General features: G+C 42.1%; 3 protein-coding genes across 6 annotated transcripts in view; 1 reads left to right on the top strand and 2 right to left on the bottom strand.

The window, feature by feature from the left end:
• Positions 1-3,571: 3,571 nt before the first annotated feature.
• On the bottom strand, positions 3,572-11,951 carry LOC105387452 (translocator protein). Of its 2 annotated transcripts, none has more exons than XM_011558177.3 (6): positions 11,791-11,951; positions 7,039-7,135; positions 6,302-6,458; positions 5,533-5,627; positions 4,922-5,099; positions 3,572-4,169 (listed from the first exon to the last, which is right to left on the bottom strand). In XM_011558177.3, exons 2-5 carry the CDS (start codon positions 7,117-7,119, stop codon positions 4,923-4,925), a joined length of 510 nt encoding a protein of 169 aa, XP_011556479.3. In that variant the 5' UTR covers positions 7,120-7,135; positions 11,791-11,951; the 3' UTR covers positions 3,572-4,169; position 4,922. The 2 variants fall into 2 exon arrangements, with proteins under 2 accessions (XP_011556479.3, XP_011556478.3); XM_011558176.3 differs by lacking the exon at positions 11,791-11,951 and adding an exon at positions 7,541-7,692.
• A 586-nt stretch (positions 11,952-12,537) lies between these two features.
• On the top strand, positions 12,538-14,435 carry LOC105387453 (translocator protein-like). 3 transcript variants are annotated; one of them, XM_011558178.3, is made up of 4 exons: positions 12,538-12,691; positions 13,008-13,260; positions 13,712-13,806; positions 14,067-14,435. In XM_011558178.3, the coding sequence occupies exons 2-4, from the start codon at positions 13,026-13,028 to the stop codon at positions 14,253-14,255; spliced, it is 519 nt and encodes a 172-aa protein (XP_011556480.3). In that variant the 5' UTR covers positions 12,538-12,691; positions 13,008-13,025; the 3' UTR covers positions 14,256-14,435. The 3 variants fall into 3 exon arrangements, with proteins under 3 accessions (XP_011556480.3, XP_048486643.1, XP_048486642.1); XM_048630686.1 differs by lacking the exon at positions 12,538-12,691 and adding an exon at positions 12,705-12,856; XM_048630685.1 differs by lacking the exon at positions 12,538-12,691 and having other exon boundaries at positions 12,911-13,260.
• The window catches only part of LOC105394587 (nucleolar protein 14 homolog), a 33,292-nt gene continuing 31,056 nt past the window's right edge, over positions 14,299-16,534 (bottom strand). The window contains exons 13-14 of the mRNA XM_048630682.1: positions 16,057-16,212; positions 14,299-15,327 (exon numbers count right to left, since the gene is read on the bottom strand). Coding sequence (XP_048486639.1) covers positions 15,237-15,327; positions 16,057-16,212 — 247 coding nt within the window. The 3' untranslated portion in view covers positions 14,299-15,236. The remainder of the gene's footprint in view (positions 15,328-16,056; positions 16,213-16,534) is intronic.

Raw genomic sequence — 16,534 nt, 5'->3', positions numbered from 1 at the left:
ACACGAGTGGAGAGGTGATTGAGAAAATAAGATCTGCGGTGGATGCCAAGACCAGCGGCCTGCGTGTGGACCGGCTACGCAAAGCAAAGGATCAAAAGGTGATCATCGCGTGCGAGACAAAAGAGGAATTGGCTAGATTAACAGCTAAAATAAGAGACTCCAGCCAACATCTGCAGGTAGACGAAGTCCCAAACAAGGACCCGTTGGTGATTTTCAAGGACGTCATGACCTATAACACCGACGAAGACATGCTCCTGTCCTTGAAAAATCAAAATAGTCGTCTCCTGGAAGGAATCCCAACAGAGGAATACAGAGTGTCGGTGAAATATAGGCGGAAAACCAAAAACCCCCATACAAACCACGTGGTGATGCAGGTGTCTCCAAAGATCTGGGGCAGACTCACGGAAGCGCGTAAGGTTCATGTGGACCTGCAGCACGTGAAGGTCACTGATCAGTCTCCGTTAGTGCAGTGCTCTCGCTGCTTAGGCTACGGCCACGGCCGGAAGTTCTGCACCGAAACCGTCGACTCCTGCATACACTGCGGTGGACCCCACATGAGGGCCAAGTGTGAGGACTGGATCGCCAGAGCAACTCCCAACTGTCGGAACTGCAGCCACGCAAAGCTGGACAAGACTGACCACAACGCCTTCGACGCGCAATGCCCGACTCGGCAGCGCTGGGACGCCCTCGCTAGAGCATCGGTGGCGTATTGCTAAGGTGGTAATGTGGACCGTGGCTGAAGCAACGATAGGACTGATACCACTGGACCTGAGTGTCGAGGAGGTAGCATCAAAGGAGAAGATAGAGATAATTAAGCCAGCTCACAAACTTACGCAAATATGTGTGGATTTGCCCAATATAAGATACTTCAACAGACTTTGCGCTTTTGGTATAAATTATAATCATATAGCAGTAGGATGTAAAATAATAAATGATAGAAATAGTCGATTAGTGTATAAATTGATAAGACTTAAGATACCTGTGGAACCCAGATGTAATATAATGATAATATATACAATGTGTGTTAGAATAGGTAAATTAAGTATAAGTAATTTAGAAACGTAGGCTAAGAAAACTAATACGCGCAATATAGTAAATATATTGTATAGTGTTAGGTTAAATGTAATAGATTAAGAAAGAAGAAAAACTGAAAAGAAAAATTTATACACATAAAATACAAAAAAAATTGAATAAACAAAATAAAAGAAAAAGAAAAGAAAATAAAAATACCCAAAAAAAATAAAATACAAAAAAAAGTATAAAAACAAAAAAGAATATTAAAAGAAAATCTGTTGTTTAGTTTTAAGACGATCGCCCGCGCGGTCACCTTTAGTAAATAAGTCATAAATTGTAAGATGTAAATTAATAAATAGTAGATGTAAAAAGTCCCAGATTATGTCCGGGGAAAACTGGAAAGGGAGGGGTTTTAGTCGGTGAGAGTCCGACACTACCTGACAGTACGGGCTGTCAGGTGTCCATTAGGATTTCCCCTCCCTACGAAAAAAAAAAAAAAAAAAAAACCTAACCTAACCTAACCTAACCTAAAAGACTTAGTGCCAACAAGGGACCGAGCAACCTTTGCCGGAGTATCGCCCAAGCGAAGGGCATTACAAAGCGGATTCACACGGGAGGGTTACGGAGGGCAGTCTCCATAAACAATGCGCAATCCGTCGCAAGGAAGATGTCCGTGGACGAGACGCGGAACCTTGTGGCAGACGAATCCCTCTGTGAATCCCCACACACCACAAAAAAAAAACACATCACCAAACTCCACGCACACAACAGAAAAATCACACCAGTCCCCCTGAAGCCGGCCAAGATACGGCCCAAAAGGCTCACAGCGAGGACCCACAACCGCCCACCAGCGCCTCCCCGACGCACGCTAAAAATGACTTTTACGGCATCGTTGTCTCGCCACCCCCGTGAAGTCACCTAGAAAGTCCCCATCACCATCCAGGGAACTTGAAGCAGCAGATGACGAGCAGGAGGCGCTCACGGACGAAGACTGGACGGACATCGAGAATGTGGCCAGTGGAAGGGAGAGCCTTCTTCCTCCCGTTATTGGGAAGCACGCCGGTGTCTGTAAGGACCTGGCTACAGCCAGGGCACGGGAATATCTCATGGCCGGCAAAGGGGCCAGTCAGCCAATAACTTAAAAAGAGAGATCCAGGCGATCGCTGTGGAACAGCTATCTAACCTCTATGAAATGGTCCTATCTCTTGCTGACTCAAGAAACAGACACAAGCTCCTCAGATAAAATGAAAATGAAAATGAAAATGAAAATGAAAATGAAAACGAAAACGAAAACGAAAACGAAAACGAAAACGAAAACGAAAACGAAAACGAAAACGAAAACGAAAACGAAAACGAAAACGAAAACGAAAACGAAAACGAAAACGAAAACGAAAACGAAAACGAAAACGAAAACGAAAACGAAAACGAAAACGAAAACGAAAACGAAAACGAAAACGAAAACGAAAACGAAAACGAAAACGAAAACGAAAACGAAAACGAAAACGAAAACGAAAACGAAAACGAAAACGAAAACGAAAACGAAAACGAAAACGAAAACGAAAACGAAAACGAAAACGAAAACGAAAACGAAAACGAAAACGAAAACGAAAACGAAAACGAAAACGAAAACGAAAACGAAAACGAAAACGAAAACGAAAACGAAAACGAAAACGAAAACGAAAACGAAAACGAAAACGAAAACGAAAACGAAAACGAAAACGAAAACGAAAACGAAAACGAACACGAACACGAGAACGAGAACGAGAACGAGAACGAGAACGAGAACGAGAACGAGAACGAGAACGAGAACGAGAACGAGAACGAGAACGAGAACGAGAACGAGAACGAGAACGAGAACGAGAACGAGAACGAAAACGAAAACGAAAACGAAAACGAAAACGAAAACGAAAACGCAAACGAAGACGAAAACAAAAACGAAAACGTATCAGGGTATGAATTTCAATTTTGGGCACATATTAACCGATTCTAATGAAATTAAGAACGTAAATATAGTTCTTATAACAAAAAAAAATTATGGTGACCTTAAGCTGATCTGATGATGGAAACGGAAGGCAGTCAGGGGAACTCCTCAACAGTATATAGCAACTACTTCTTGTTTAGGCTTGAATGATTCGTATTGATTAGTAGGACTTTTTGGTATCATTTGCACCTTACTTTTGATTGAAAATTATTGCAAATAAACTAAAAACTATAAAATAAAATAATAAATAAAAAAATTATTGTGCTATTATTTCTTCAGATTACTTTGTCACCGCACCAACATCAAAAAAGAACAGTTCCTGCTTAGGTATATTTGTACTGTCACATACGAGTGGAATTTGTGTAAACCCTAAATTATTACTTACATTTTAGTGGTTTTTTGAAGTCGGTTTTTTTAAGACGAAGCAAAGCTCGCCGGAAAAGCTTGTTTGAAATAAAAAGCATTGAACTTTTTTTGTTAAGTACAAAATTTATTTTAAAAATAATATCCATAACATAATATTATCTATCTAACCTTAATATTTATTAGGTAATGATGGATAAGTAAAACTAAGAATAAATTCGACATAATTATTATTCCCAATTATTCAGTATACTTACCTAACTACCTATTATTTAATGTAAAATGCAACTCATGGACTCACAGCCCCGTACAAGGATGCGGTGCTCATGTGCACTTAACATTCCATTACAGGTAGGTAGGGTAGGGTAGGGACCTATGGTACAGCCTGGCAAGAAAGAGTAGAATTTTATTCGGGGCCCAACTTTTCTTAATACATGGGCATGGTCTAGCGAGTACATGGCCATGGCCACACAAGAGTAATTCGGGCTGCCAGCCCAAAAAAAAAAGTAGTCAGTCAGTCAGTGGTAATCCAGCTATATTTATAAGTAAATAAGAATTTTTATGCTTAAATGTGCCTAAGTAATGGAATAGTGCACAGTTAAACTGTCAACAGATTCACAACATTCAGCTATTGCAATGCAAAATAGATAAGAGAGTGTAGGTATATAAAATTAATTAACATGATTAATTTTATTGTGCTTTGGTTTGTTAATTAAATATTCATTTCGTAACATCGGAAATACCTAATACTTATTAATTATAATATTATTATAAGTAGGCTTCCATCTGCTGCGGTAGTCTAATCCGGAGCCTGCAACAAAAAAACACATTATGCACCTAAGCCATTAAGTACTAATAATAAACATAATATGTGAGGACATCACACACATGGCCATCCGACCCCAAGCTAGGCAGAGCCTGTAATATGGACAGAAGATGATATATCTACAAAGACACATAGATAGATTCATATATTGTATAAGACCCGAGTAGGTACAATTAATTATCTGTCTTTGAAACAAATATCTGCCCCGGCCGGGAATCGAACCCGGGACCTTCGGTACTTCGGTACTTATAGCAGTCACTAACCACTAGGTACACCATTTGGTGGTCAAATAGGCAAGTAAGTGCTCTTATCTTGAAATGCAAACTTGTCTGGTGAACAGAACATGTGTGGGAGGCATTGAACTAGTATTTGAAGGGTAGATTTGGTTCGCGGTGTCATTTCTATACCTACGGTAGTAATATCACTTCTTCTTCTTTCGTGTCAGTGAATATGCGAATTTTTAAATTTGTCCAGACCAAAAAGAAGCAACTTTGATAGCATTCTGGAGTGTAAGTGTATGTCTTCCCGAGTGCAGGTGGAACGGCACAGGGGACAGGAGAGTAAATGCTCCATAGTCTGGGGGGCGGTACCACAGTCGCATAGGTTGGTACCAGCGGTATAGCCCCACTAGCAAAGATTGTCCTTTCAGCAGCCTGCAAGGACGTAATATTACTTCAATGGTGCTATATTATATATATTATATATGCTAGGCCGGGGCGATGCGTAGGGATAACTACCTCAGTCCCGCTTGCCGCCGGGCGGGTTGTGTCTCCACACGTGGTGTGTGAGCGCGGCGGCGCCGGCGAGCCAGGCCAGGTACGGCAGCAGCAGCGCCCCCGCCGCCGGCGACACGCGCCAGAACGCGACCGTCGTGGCAGTGGACGTCGCCAGGAGCAGGCTGATGTCGATCATGGCCTGGGAAGTAATGGGGCAGTATAAGGACAAACTATGATAAAAGACGAAATGAGTGGCTCAGTGAACAAAGTCAAGTCACTGGCGGCATCAAACGTGCCGCGAATCTGAAGTGGCAGTGAGCTGGTCAAGTCGCCGCCGTCGCCAGAAAACATGGCTCGTGACATAGACTCGTGGTAAGCTCGTGGTGCAAAACGCTGTTGAAATGGAGACCGTATGGCGAGACACGCCCCGTAAATGCGATGGAAAGATAATAATATATAAGGAAAACATCTGGTAGCAAATGGATAGAGATAGTCCAGATCGAAATTAGTGGCATAGACTGAAGGAAGCCTACACCTTTGAGGTTGAAAATGGCTAAGAAGAAGAAAGAAGAAGATGATAATAAAAGACTTGATGTTCTTAAGAAGTAGCTGTTTCAATAAAGTAACCTCACCAGCTTGAAGTCCCTCTTGCCGAAGAAGATGGGCGTCCAGGCCCAGTTGAGCAGCAGCTGCGCGCCGTACAGCGCCAGCGGGAGCGCTGCCCTTCCTGATTACACATAAGTACTTAGTACATAGTCCATAATACATATACACTGTATATTATCCCTCAAATTCATAGACCGTATTGTAAATTTACAACAAGGTTAAAATTTACTTCGAAACACACAAGTTTCGACTCTTTTCGTCAGTCAAAAAGTTGAAATTCGTATATCAAAACTTCAATTTTAAACCTATCGTAAAGTGTCAAAAAATGACTCAGTATAAACTCTGTGACGTCACAGGTACGTCACGTCAGTTTATTTGCTCGAGTGAACACTAATTTATCTACAAACAGTGGTATCCTTGACCACTGACCACTAAACTACTACCTGCGTGCTAATTTGTACATAAATTTAAGAAAAACTTGTAGTTAATGTAACTAAGGTTACGTACCTCCCTACCTATGTAAGTACCTAGTAATTAAGTTACTCGTAGTTAGGCCCTCGGGTTTTTATAGGTTAGTGGCGGACACCTAGCCACACAATAAACAGATGGCGCTCGGAACGCAACTCACAGAACATGGATGGAAACTAAGCAAATCTCTATGAATTCCTACATCGCAGTAGAAAGCCCCGGCGCTAACCGTTAGTGGTGCCCGCCACGCCACCCCACCCAGCCTGGTCGGAGGATCCTCCTTTTGCATGGAGATGCGCTACCATCTCCAGCGTCTACATTACGTACCTGTGAGTCCGCCGCACTCCTTCACTACCAGGTAGGAGGAGCAGCCCATGGCGCAGTACAGCGCGGTCCACACGGGCGCGTAGGCGCGGCGCGGCGGCGTCCAGCGAGGCTTGTCCAGCGCGTCGTACCACGCCTGCAGGCCGCCGCCCACGCGCACCTGCCGGCCGAACAGCACACACGTTATTGCATACTTGTATAACCCAACCCATGCCGTAACTCATGCCCAAAGAACAACGCCACAATCACACACATTATTGCATACTTGTATAGGTAAATAGCCGTAACCCATGCCCAAAGAACAACGCCACAATCACACACAATATTGCATACTTGTATAGGTTAAATAGCCGTAACCCATGCCCAAAGAACAAGCAACGCCACTATCACACACAATATTGCATACTTGTATAGGTAAATAGCCGTAACCCATGCCCAAAGAACAAGCAACGCCACAATCACACACAATATTGCATACTTGTATAGGAAAATAGTTGTAACCCATGCCCAAAGAACAACGCGGAGTCGGGTGTATAGTATATTTATACTCAATGCCAATCAAAACGATATGATATGATAGATATGCTGCTACAAATCAAGTCAAGCAAGTCTCCATCTAAAAAAATCACTCTTCAAAGTTTGCACTCTATATTTCGTTATCCTTCACTTATACATAGGTAAGTATACTTTACTTAAGGTTAAGAGGTAGGTAGGTATAATGTGTTATATAATATAGTGACCTGTCCCGCGAAGTAGATTCCGTTGGCCAGGCCGCCGAGGTTGGGCAGCAGCACGGCGCCCACCGCCGGCCAGTTCACCATCTTGTGGTGGTGGTCTCTGCGGACATACAGGTCAGGGTAGAGCATGAGATAATACCTATTATTTGACGAAGACTAGAGGTACTATACTCGCGAGCAATGTCAAAGTTCCAAACAGTTACTACAGTTCTGTCACAACTTCTTCCGCAATGGTGTTTATTAGCGTCATTGTAGTCACTAATAGACAGAACTTAGCAGTTGACACAAAGGCTAAAATATAGCTTAGCTATATTTTATATGGAGTAACATGGTGCCTATAATTTAGGTGTACACTGATGAGTCGTATACTGGATTGGATAATACACAGCAACACTGATGTCCTTCCTCACTTCACTACAGCCGTCTTGCCCTATCGGCCGGGGTCCGTATCTCCGCGCGGCGCACACGCGGGGCGCACGGGGCCTGTAGGAGGCTGAGGGAGTACCTGACACACTTCAGGAACCCGACGAGGTTGTAGCTCATGATGATGATGCCGCGACCCACTGACCGACGAGAGCGGACTGACCCGGGAGTCAGCCAGTGGAACCGCACGCAGGTCATTATCGCTGCTTCTTATCAAATTCTGACCTTTACCTACTTCAAGATCAGCACGTTACATTATATTATTTAATATTTTTACAGATAAAGATTCGCGAATTCAGATATTACTTACACGGTAGTTAGTTAAGCCCGCTCCATACTCTCTACGAGATGTTTTATCTCGGATCTCGACAAAACTATTCTATACTTACTCTTGTATTCGCTGCGTCTCTTTGGAGCGAGCTTTACACAAGTCGGTAGGTAGGTACCTACTTACTGCCATAGAAAAAATTATACTAAGTAAGTACCTACTTAATATAATAATAAATAAATAAATAAATAGTCATTTACTTCAGGCTAGACACCCATATTCCTTATAGTGGTGCTACTAACTTAATTTTACCTATACCTACATAAACGCAGTGGCGGATTTACCTATAGGCCAAAAAGGCCAGTGCCTAGGGCGGCAGATTTAGAGGGGCGGCTTTAGATTTTTTTTATTTTACAGATTTTTTAAATATAAATTTACGTGTACACAATCTACATATAAATAAACGCACTGTCATATAATCAGTATGTACCTATATTCTTAGAATTTAGTGGCAACTGTGGCTGCTGAATCAGGCTCAGAAGGGCTAGTACGGGGCGCATTTAAGTCGTGACAAAAGTTCTACGTCGTCGCGCTCGCTCTTGAGGCTGCGCGATGTGAGTGAGCGCGATGCATAACTTATGTCACGTCTTAAACTAGCCAAGATTGACGCTTTTTCATGCTGCTTCAGGAATTATTTTTTTTGTAAACTCGACACAACGCTGGCTTAAATAAATCAGTGAAATCGGGAAAGGCAAAACCCGGAATAGAGTAAATTTGAGACGATGGTCAGCCAGAAAAGAAGCATGTAATAGTTAAAGAGATTCTTGGCATGCATATTCTTTGAAATCAATCAAATATGATATTACTAAAAAGCCTGTAACGCGACAAGAAGCGGCGGGAATACTTTCGAATTTGGAGAAACTGGAAACGGCTGTAATGGTAGTTATATGTGGATAATGTGGAATTTTGTCATAAGTATTAAGTACATCAGTGATATTTTTGGACCAAACAGTCACTTGAGTCTACCAAGAATTCGCAGTTTCAAGCTTAATATTTCGCAAACCAGTCACTGAATAAAAAAATGGTTTGAGAAGACCTTTGATATTTTTGAAAGACCTGTACAATACCTTAGCCAAGTAGCCTACTTAGGACACGTTTTGCGTAATAAACGATACCAGCTGCTACATACCATAATAATGGGCAAAGTGGAAGGAAAGAGAAGGCCTGGAAGGAGAAAATTGACGTGGCTGTGCAACATCAAAGAGTGGACCGGTGTAAAAACCGTGGAAGAATTATTTAAAACAGCCAGGAATAGAGAGCGCTGCAAAGAGCTGACTGCCAACCTTCAATGATGGAGAGGCACTATAAGAAGAAGAAGTACAATACCTTACACCAACGAAAAAAATCATCCCCATTTTACATGTATGGAAGGTAACTTTTTTTTTCATTTATTTATTTTACCAGTTTGTCGATGCCGTACATTTGTACAAGGTGGATCAAAAGAAGTCATCCTATCTTGATTGGCTCTAATTTTATTCTAAATGAAAAACTTCTGTTTTTTTATTAACTATGTTTATTTGAACATTTAAAATTTTATTGGTAAAGTCTAGAAGATGATATTGGCCAAATGGGCGCCGTCACAATTGATTGCCCTATGGGCTCCTTTTATGGCATTTCTCATCAATTCACTCGTGTCGAATGTTAAGAATTCTTAAGGGCTTCCAGAGACACGGGCTTATTCACATTAACACGGGTCTTGAAAAAACACCCACAAAAACTGTCTGAAACGGTTAAATCGGGCGATATTGCGGTGAAAAATGACATATAAAACGAAAAAAAAGGCGACCTGACAACTGAATATACAAAATTATTTGGCGTTCTTGGGAAGTGTGGCTTCCATGGCTTGTCAACTTGTATTCTGCATTTGTCTAGTCCACCAATATCAAAACAAATTTGAAATTGGCGGCCATTTATACAAATGATAGCAATTTCCAATAGGGTGATTACTTTTGGCCCACCTTGTATATCTTTGCGAAATGTCAGCTTTGATATTTTTACCCGTTTCTGAGAAGAAGACAGCCGGACAACAAAGTGATCCTATAAGGGTTTCTTTTTTTCTTTTGAGGTACGGAACCTTTAATAAGATTTGATGAAACATTTGAAGTTGGTGACAGATAGACATAGAAATATCCACATTATTAAGTTCACAATCATACTAATAACGGGATTAAACTAACAAATTGAATTTCACAAATTTATAAATCCGCCACTGCATAAACGATGTAGGTACCTAGTAGTATCTGCTATGCTCTATAGTTACCTAGATAGGTAGCTATAGCTCGACAACTTCGTGCGCGACCCTCCTTGCGGGGTGACAGACGCGGAGGGGACGAGGTACCCAAGACGACAGCGGGTAGCGGGGAGGTAGCGGGGAAGGGCAACGCGTGCACTGCACGTCATTATTTCGGCAGTCTCGGCCGCGCAGCCGAGGCGGCTACATGTGTTGTAGAATCTGTCATAATTTGAGTACGACGCACATGAGACCACTGATCCTGAGACCATTAGTCTCAAGATGAGTGTTGAGGCCAGAGCCACCATAATCCTTGGAATATTTACCTTTTTAATTTTTATTATCTATGATTCGTCAATAAAATAACGTCAAAAACCACAAATCGTATATTTTCGCAAATAGATTAAATCGCATTATAAAACTATGTCGGAGTTCAAGAAGATTTTGAGTTTACCTTGCTTTATAATTAGGTTTACTAAATTCATTCGATTAATTAAACGTCAAATTGTCACTTGAAATGTTGGCAGTTTGGGTGGAATCTGTGGACGATGCATATTAAAAAATAAAAAGGTAAGGTAGTCGGTTGAGCAGGGAGGAACGGTCATTCTGATTTTAATTATTGAACGGGTTGTGCACTTTTCGCAGGGATCACCACGTTTCCCTATAAAAGTTAATCTAACTGTATTTATCTATTCTTGGACCAACAGAGCGCCTGCCTCAGCTACTGTAACATCTAGGCTTGCTGCTCCAGTTTACTCGGGAGCTAGGCTGGCTGAGCTGAATTTAAGGGGATATGTACAAAGGTTCCACTCGAGAGAGCCACGTACAGGTGCTTCGCTCCCCTCTCTGAATAGAATAATCCAACTGTATCAAGTGCATCCTCGTTTATTTTGTAAGATTGATCTGTAATTCCGAATAAATCAAGTTTGTACTACCTATCTGTGCCTTTATTTCTGGGGTGTGATGATGAATGGCGATACCAACGACCTAGCTGATCGAATCATGGACCAACCACCGCTAGCTCGTGCCCACTCCCCGACAACTATATAATCTTCGGGAGTTTCCTGTAGAACCGTGTGCCGAATCTTGGTTTGGCCGAGGTTTGGTAGAATGCAAAATCTGCTTATTCCCGAGTAACTGGTAGTTTACTCGTGAGTAAAAAGTTACTCAAGCTTGGTCGAATCCACCCTAAATAATGAAACTAGTCTTAAGAACCTTTTTATTGATCAACATAATTTTCTCTTACATTACGTCACAAATAGTGACACGTTATCGCGAGATTTATCCGGGCACACTTTTCTCCGTGTGTAAAATGTCGTGCTACCTCGCCCCCGCCACTTCTTTCACCCCGCAAGGAGGGTCGCACACGAAGTTGTCAAGCTATACCTACCTTCCTTAACAGACGAAAAAAACTACCTTACCTGGGTAGTCAAATGTAAGTAGGTATGTAGTGACAGTGACAACATACATGTCTATTAACTTTGGTACCTAAGGGCGCGTTCCCACCATGTCGTGATGATTAGTTTTATCGTTGGAGTTGGACGACTATCGTCTCTATTGTGGAATCGACAAGAATAAAAGTCGCTGCATAAATGTCGCAGACGACAGTAAATCGTGTGGTTCCATTATGTGAACACCCAATTATCCGTCGTCATGACATGGTGGGAATGAAGCGTTACTTACTACTACGTAGGTACGTTCCTTTATTGCTCAGGAACTCAGGAAGTACCTAGGTACTGTAAATAAATTAAAAAGGTAGGGACTAACTACTTACGTTTAAAACACGAACACGGGAAAAACCAGGGAAAACTTTATAGTTAGTAACTTACTACACACTAGTTATAACTTAATACACCAAGGACTTTGAAAGTCCTTGTAGTAAGACACTATATTATTATGTATGGGTAGGTACGCAACAGAAGAGAAATCGCAAATCGTCTAGTAACGGTGAAAACCTACCAAATGAGAAAACTATGCTAAGACAGTGAATTAATACTGTTACAGGCTTACAGCAGACTTTATAAATCCACCGGACTAGAGCTCATTATTATGCTGAAAGAAACGTCATTTTTGAACATTCCAATACACGATGAAATCTAAGCACTCTGGTATAGTGTGTGAAAATTAAGAAACGCCGCAGCACAGCCAACAAGTCATTGTTGGCTGTGCTGCGGCGTTTCTTAATTTTCTCTATGTTTACTGTGCCCGTTGTATTGTAATGGAGTGTGCATGGTGGCTGATGATGATGAGACATCTTCATCAAGTAGTTACATCTCATTATAATTATTACCAAATAGTTACCAATTTACTTGAAAAGAAACGTTGATTCCATGTATGTCAAAAATACTTATAAATAGAAATTAAAACCTAATCATATGTATTAAAGCTTATAATCGTGTGGTAATTTTTGACATTTACATTAAAGTTATTATAGCACGGCAAAATATCAAAGTCAAATGAAGCAATGAAAACCTATCATCATAGTGGCCTTCTAAACAGAGTAGTGCAATACTTCTATAAAAGCCTAAGCAAACAATTTGTTTGTTGTTATCATTTGCATTATACCGAAGTGCGCTATTTCGGTGATAAATCATATACGGAGATCCAGATAAGTCCATTAGTCCATCCATCGAGCCAGGATCTCGTCGTTGACTACAGACACCGGACTAGCCAAGGTAGGTTAACCTTCATTTCTGTGTTTGTTTAGTGTGAATCACGCTTTACGTTTAAAATACATACATCCTTTGGTTATCGTCTTCAGATAGGTAGATATAACATTATCTGCATTTCTTATCTTGAAACGTTCATTTCACTTTCAATCAATTTATAAGCTTGGCTTGGTAAGTATCCTATCTTTCTTTTTGAGTTGTTAAGATTAGATCACTGTACACACCTACAAACAAGTACTACTTACTTGTTTCTGTAGTACAGTTAAAGAGTTTCTTCAGTTTGCTAACCAAATTTTTACCTTCTTACACCTTTAATTTTTAGGTTGTGCAATCTGCAATAATGGTGAACTGGGCAATGATCGGGTCAATGATCCTGCCCAACACGGGCGGCTGGGCGGGCGCGCTGGCCATGGGCGGGCAGGTCAAGAACAGCGACGGCCAAGCGTGGTACCAGACCATCAAGAAGCCCAGCTGGAACCCACCTAACTGGGTGTTTGGACCCGCGTGGACCGCACTCTACACCGGCATGGGGTACGCCTCCTACATGGTCTACAGAGAGTGTGGCGGGTTCACAGGTAAGGGTTTGCATATTTATTTAGGTACTGTGTAAATAATACTGTCAGAAATTTGCTAATATCAGAATATAATGTATTTTGTCATAATATATACACCCCTTGATTTGGAGTGGGTTCTAAAAGGTTTAATTACTTTACCTACTATTTAGGCCAGCACATCCAAAAGATAAGAGGAAGTATATGTTTCAATTAGTTATCAATGCAGGAGAGTATGTGGAGTCTTCTTTATCAGTAGTTTAAATAATTGACTGTTACATTTATAATTGTGGTGAAATGATATGTGAAAATATCAGACCTAAAGGATGAAGACATAGGAAGACTTGGCTGCATTGCATGAGCATGATAGAAAGAGGATTTAACAGAGGATGCAAAAAAGCCAATCCTCTACATATAAAGATAAGGTTAGGAATATATGAAATAGGAAGTATATAGTGTACATTGTTGTCCACAGCGCGCGCGGTGGTGCCGCTGTCACTGTACGGAGGGCAGCTCGTGCTCAACTGGATGTGGACTCCCATCTTCTTCAAGTTCCATCAGATTGGCCTGGTCAGTATGCACATTGTGTAAACACATCTTCTAACTATTTGATAGTCTTTGGACTTTACTGCTGCTTGATGGACATAGATCTCGCCCCCTGGTACTCATCAAACCCTGGTAACTTCAGGCAAAGGCTAAATACTTCTGGGAGCTGCAGGGTAGGCTTTATCATTTGTCATTTGTTTATTACTATTTATTAGTGTAGGTTGTAGACACTACAGAGTTTAGATGACGTTATAAATAGTATAATATAGATGCGCTGTTTCCAGGCGTGCGTGCACATAGTGACGCTGGACGTGGCGGCGGCGGCGTGCGCGGCGGCGTTCTACCGCACCTTCCCCACAGCGGGCCTGCTGATGGCGCCCTACCTCGCCTGGCTCGCCTTCGCCACCGCGCTCAACTACTCCATCTGGGACCTCAACAAGGACAAGATCACTGATGGAAAGGAGAAACTATAAGAATGTGGTTTTGCTTTTTTGGTGTTGGAAGATTGGGTTTTTGTAATGGCCTGTTTTGTACTGCGGTCTTGTTTTAAGATATGCTTACCTATTGTATTATTACTGTACACTACATAATTATATTGTTATATTAAGCACAAATTATAATTAAAATATATTTAAACATATTTTTCAATCAAATAAGTTTTTGACTACTTTTTATGCTATGTCCAAAATGCATGACTGTGATAGAAATAATAAGCGAATTTTACATGCTTTCTGAAGCCTAGCCTACAGACGGTTTTATTGCAAGATATTTTATGTATTTATTGGGTTTTGAATGTATTTCTACAAACTGCTGACGAGCAATTACTATGAGCGATCTCTTAACTAATTAGGTATTGAATAATACGAGTACATTTACGTCAATAATTATATTCTTACATTACAATATTTACAAATGACACACTATAGTAGCTATTACACATCACTATAATATAACGTGTCTGTTAGCCTTGTTTCACACGGCATTGTACTGCACGTATTTAAGTTTTTTTGCAGTATGTATACGTCTTTTAATGGAGCATACTTTGCCGTTTGTACTGCAATACCGTTTGTACAATTTTACAAATTAAAACCGTACAGGCCAAAGCCGTGTGAACCCAGCGTTGGGCCGTATACAGAAAGAAAGCTGGAAACTTATAAGCGTATACATGACTATGGATACTTTTTCCGCGCTTATCAGCGCTGGTTCGGCAAAAAGTACGAAAAAGGTAGCGCTTATAAGTTTTCCGCTCTTTCTCTGAATACAGCGATGCTGTGTGTGGTCTACTCCTGCTTCTTGAGAGCATGGATCTCGAGGACCCTGCGTGGCGGTGAGGGGGTCTACTCCCGCCTCGTGGCCCCGCGTCGCGGTGAGGTGGTCTACTCCCGTCTCGTGACCCTGCGTGGCGGTGAGGGGGTCTACTCCCGCCTCGTGACCCCGCGTGGCGGCGAGGGGGTCTACTTCTGCCTCTTGAGCGCGTTGAGCTCGCCCTGCTGCAGCGCCGCCTCCGCGTAGATGCGCTTCACCTTCGCCTTGCGCTCGTTGTCGCTGCGGGGGGGGGGGGGGGGGGGGACCGACATTAGTACTTACACATGGACTTCGGAATATTTAAATTAAGCATATAAAAAAACGGAATCGCATAAGGCTGCCTGTCAAATGCCTGGGAAATGGCGACTCAGAATAGAATAGAAGGCTGCCATTCGAACATTCTATAGACTATCGAACGAACAAAATTCCTCCAACTATCGATAGGCTATCGATAGTGGACTATCAAGCCGTCACACTAGCGTGAACCTATCCGTGGCTGGGGGGTCACTCTATATGACAAAAAACGAAGTTACGGAGCCCTACTGCGAGAGCCACGACTAAATCTCTTTGTATTAATCACACCGATTGCACGACAGCTATCGTTCGTTCGTTATTGGTCAGGGCCTCTAGTACTAGTTTTGCAATTTATGTACCCGAAAAAAAAATTGGTCTCGGCCTCTAGTACGGGATTTGCTATTTTTTAAAACTAAAACAGTTTACGGTTTCTCCTGTCATCTGCATACATTATCTGGCAAAAGTTTCATGATAGTTTACGCAACTTGAGAAAACGTAAACTTTTATAGTTTTCGCCAAACTATCAAACCTGTACTAGACCTGCAAACATTCTCTGTCAAAAGTTTCGTGATAGTTTCCGCTAGAGGCGCCACTTTGTATGCGAGAAACCTGAAACTTTTACAGTTTTCGACAAACTATCAAACCTGTACAGTAAGGTAACACTGCGGTGCCTACCTGCGTATCTTGCCCCTGAGCTTCTCCCCGGCGAGGTAGGCGGCGTCGCGGCGCAGCTCGCGCGCGGCCCCGCGGCGCTCCCGGCGCAGGCGGCTCGTGAGGCGGGCGCGCGATGACGCCTCGACCGACAGCTTGGCGGACTTCGAGCCCGTGAACCTGGGAGAACGATGAGTTGGCGTCAAATATCAACATGATATATGAGACTGCTGACATATTCATTAGTAATATTAGCAATTTTTAGCAAACTAAAAAATTCTGCCTACTGGCTATTCTATTCTATTCTGGTAGGGGGTGAAGTTCCTGTACGTGGCTCTCTCGAGTGGAACCTTTGTACATATCCCCTTGATTTCAGCTCAGCCAGCCTAGCTCCCGAGTAAACTGGAGTAGCAAGCCTGGGTGTTCCAATAGCTGAGATATGCTGCCTACTGGCTGAAAACGACACAGGCCTAGCCGGAATAAGGGTGCTTACATAGAGAAT

The sequence above is a fragment of the Plutella xylostella genome, chromosome 26 (assembly GCF_932276165.1).
Source record: "Plutella xylostella chromosome 26, ilPluXylo3.1, whole genome shotgun sequence".
Classification (NCBI taxonomy): domain Eukaryota; kingdom Metazoa; phylum Arthropoda; class Insecta; order Lepidoptera; family Plutellidae; genus Plutella; species Plutella xylostella.
This window is presented reverse-complemented; position numbering and strand designations above follow the sequence as displayed.

Coding starts and splice junctions, on each gene's coding strand:
- LOC105387452 (XM_011558176.3), bottom strand. CDS start 7,656: ATGACCTGCGTGCGGTTCCACTGGCTGACTCCCGGGTCAGTCCGCTCT. Junction 6,459..7,038: donor GAATCTACTTCGCGGGACAG/GTCACTATATTA, acceptor TTCGGCCGGCAG/GTGCGCGTGGGCGGCGGCCT. Junction 5,100..5,532: donor GCAAGAGGGACTTCAAGCTG/GTGAGGTTACTT, acceptor ATTACTTCCCAG/GCCATGATCGACATCAGCCT.
- LOC105387453 (XM_011558178.3), top strand. CDS start 13,026: ATGGTGAACTGGGCAATGATCGGGTCAATGATCCTGCCCAACACGGGC. Junction 13,261..13,711: donor AGAGTGTGGCGGGTTCACAG/GTAAGGGTTTGC, acceptor TGTTGTCCACAG/CGCGCGCGGTGGTGCCGCTG. Junction 13,807..14,066: donor AGTTCCATCAGATTGGCCTG/GTCAGTATGCAC, acceptor CGCTGTTTCCAG/GCGTGCGTGCACATAGTGAC.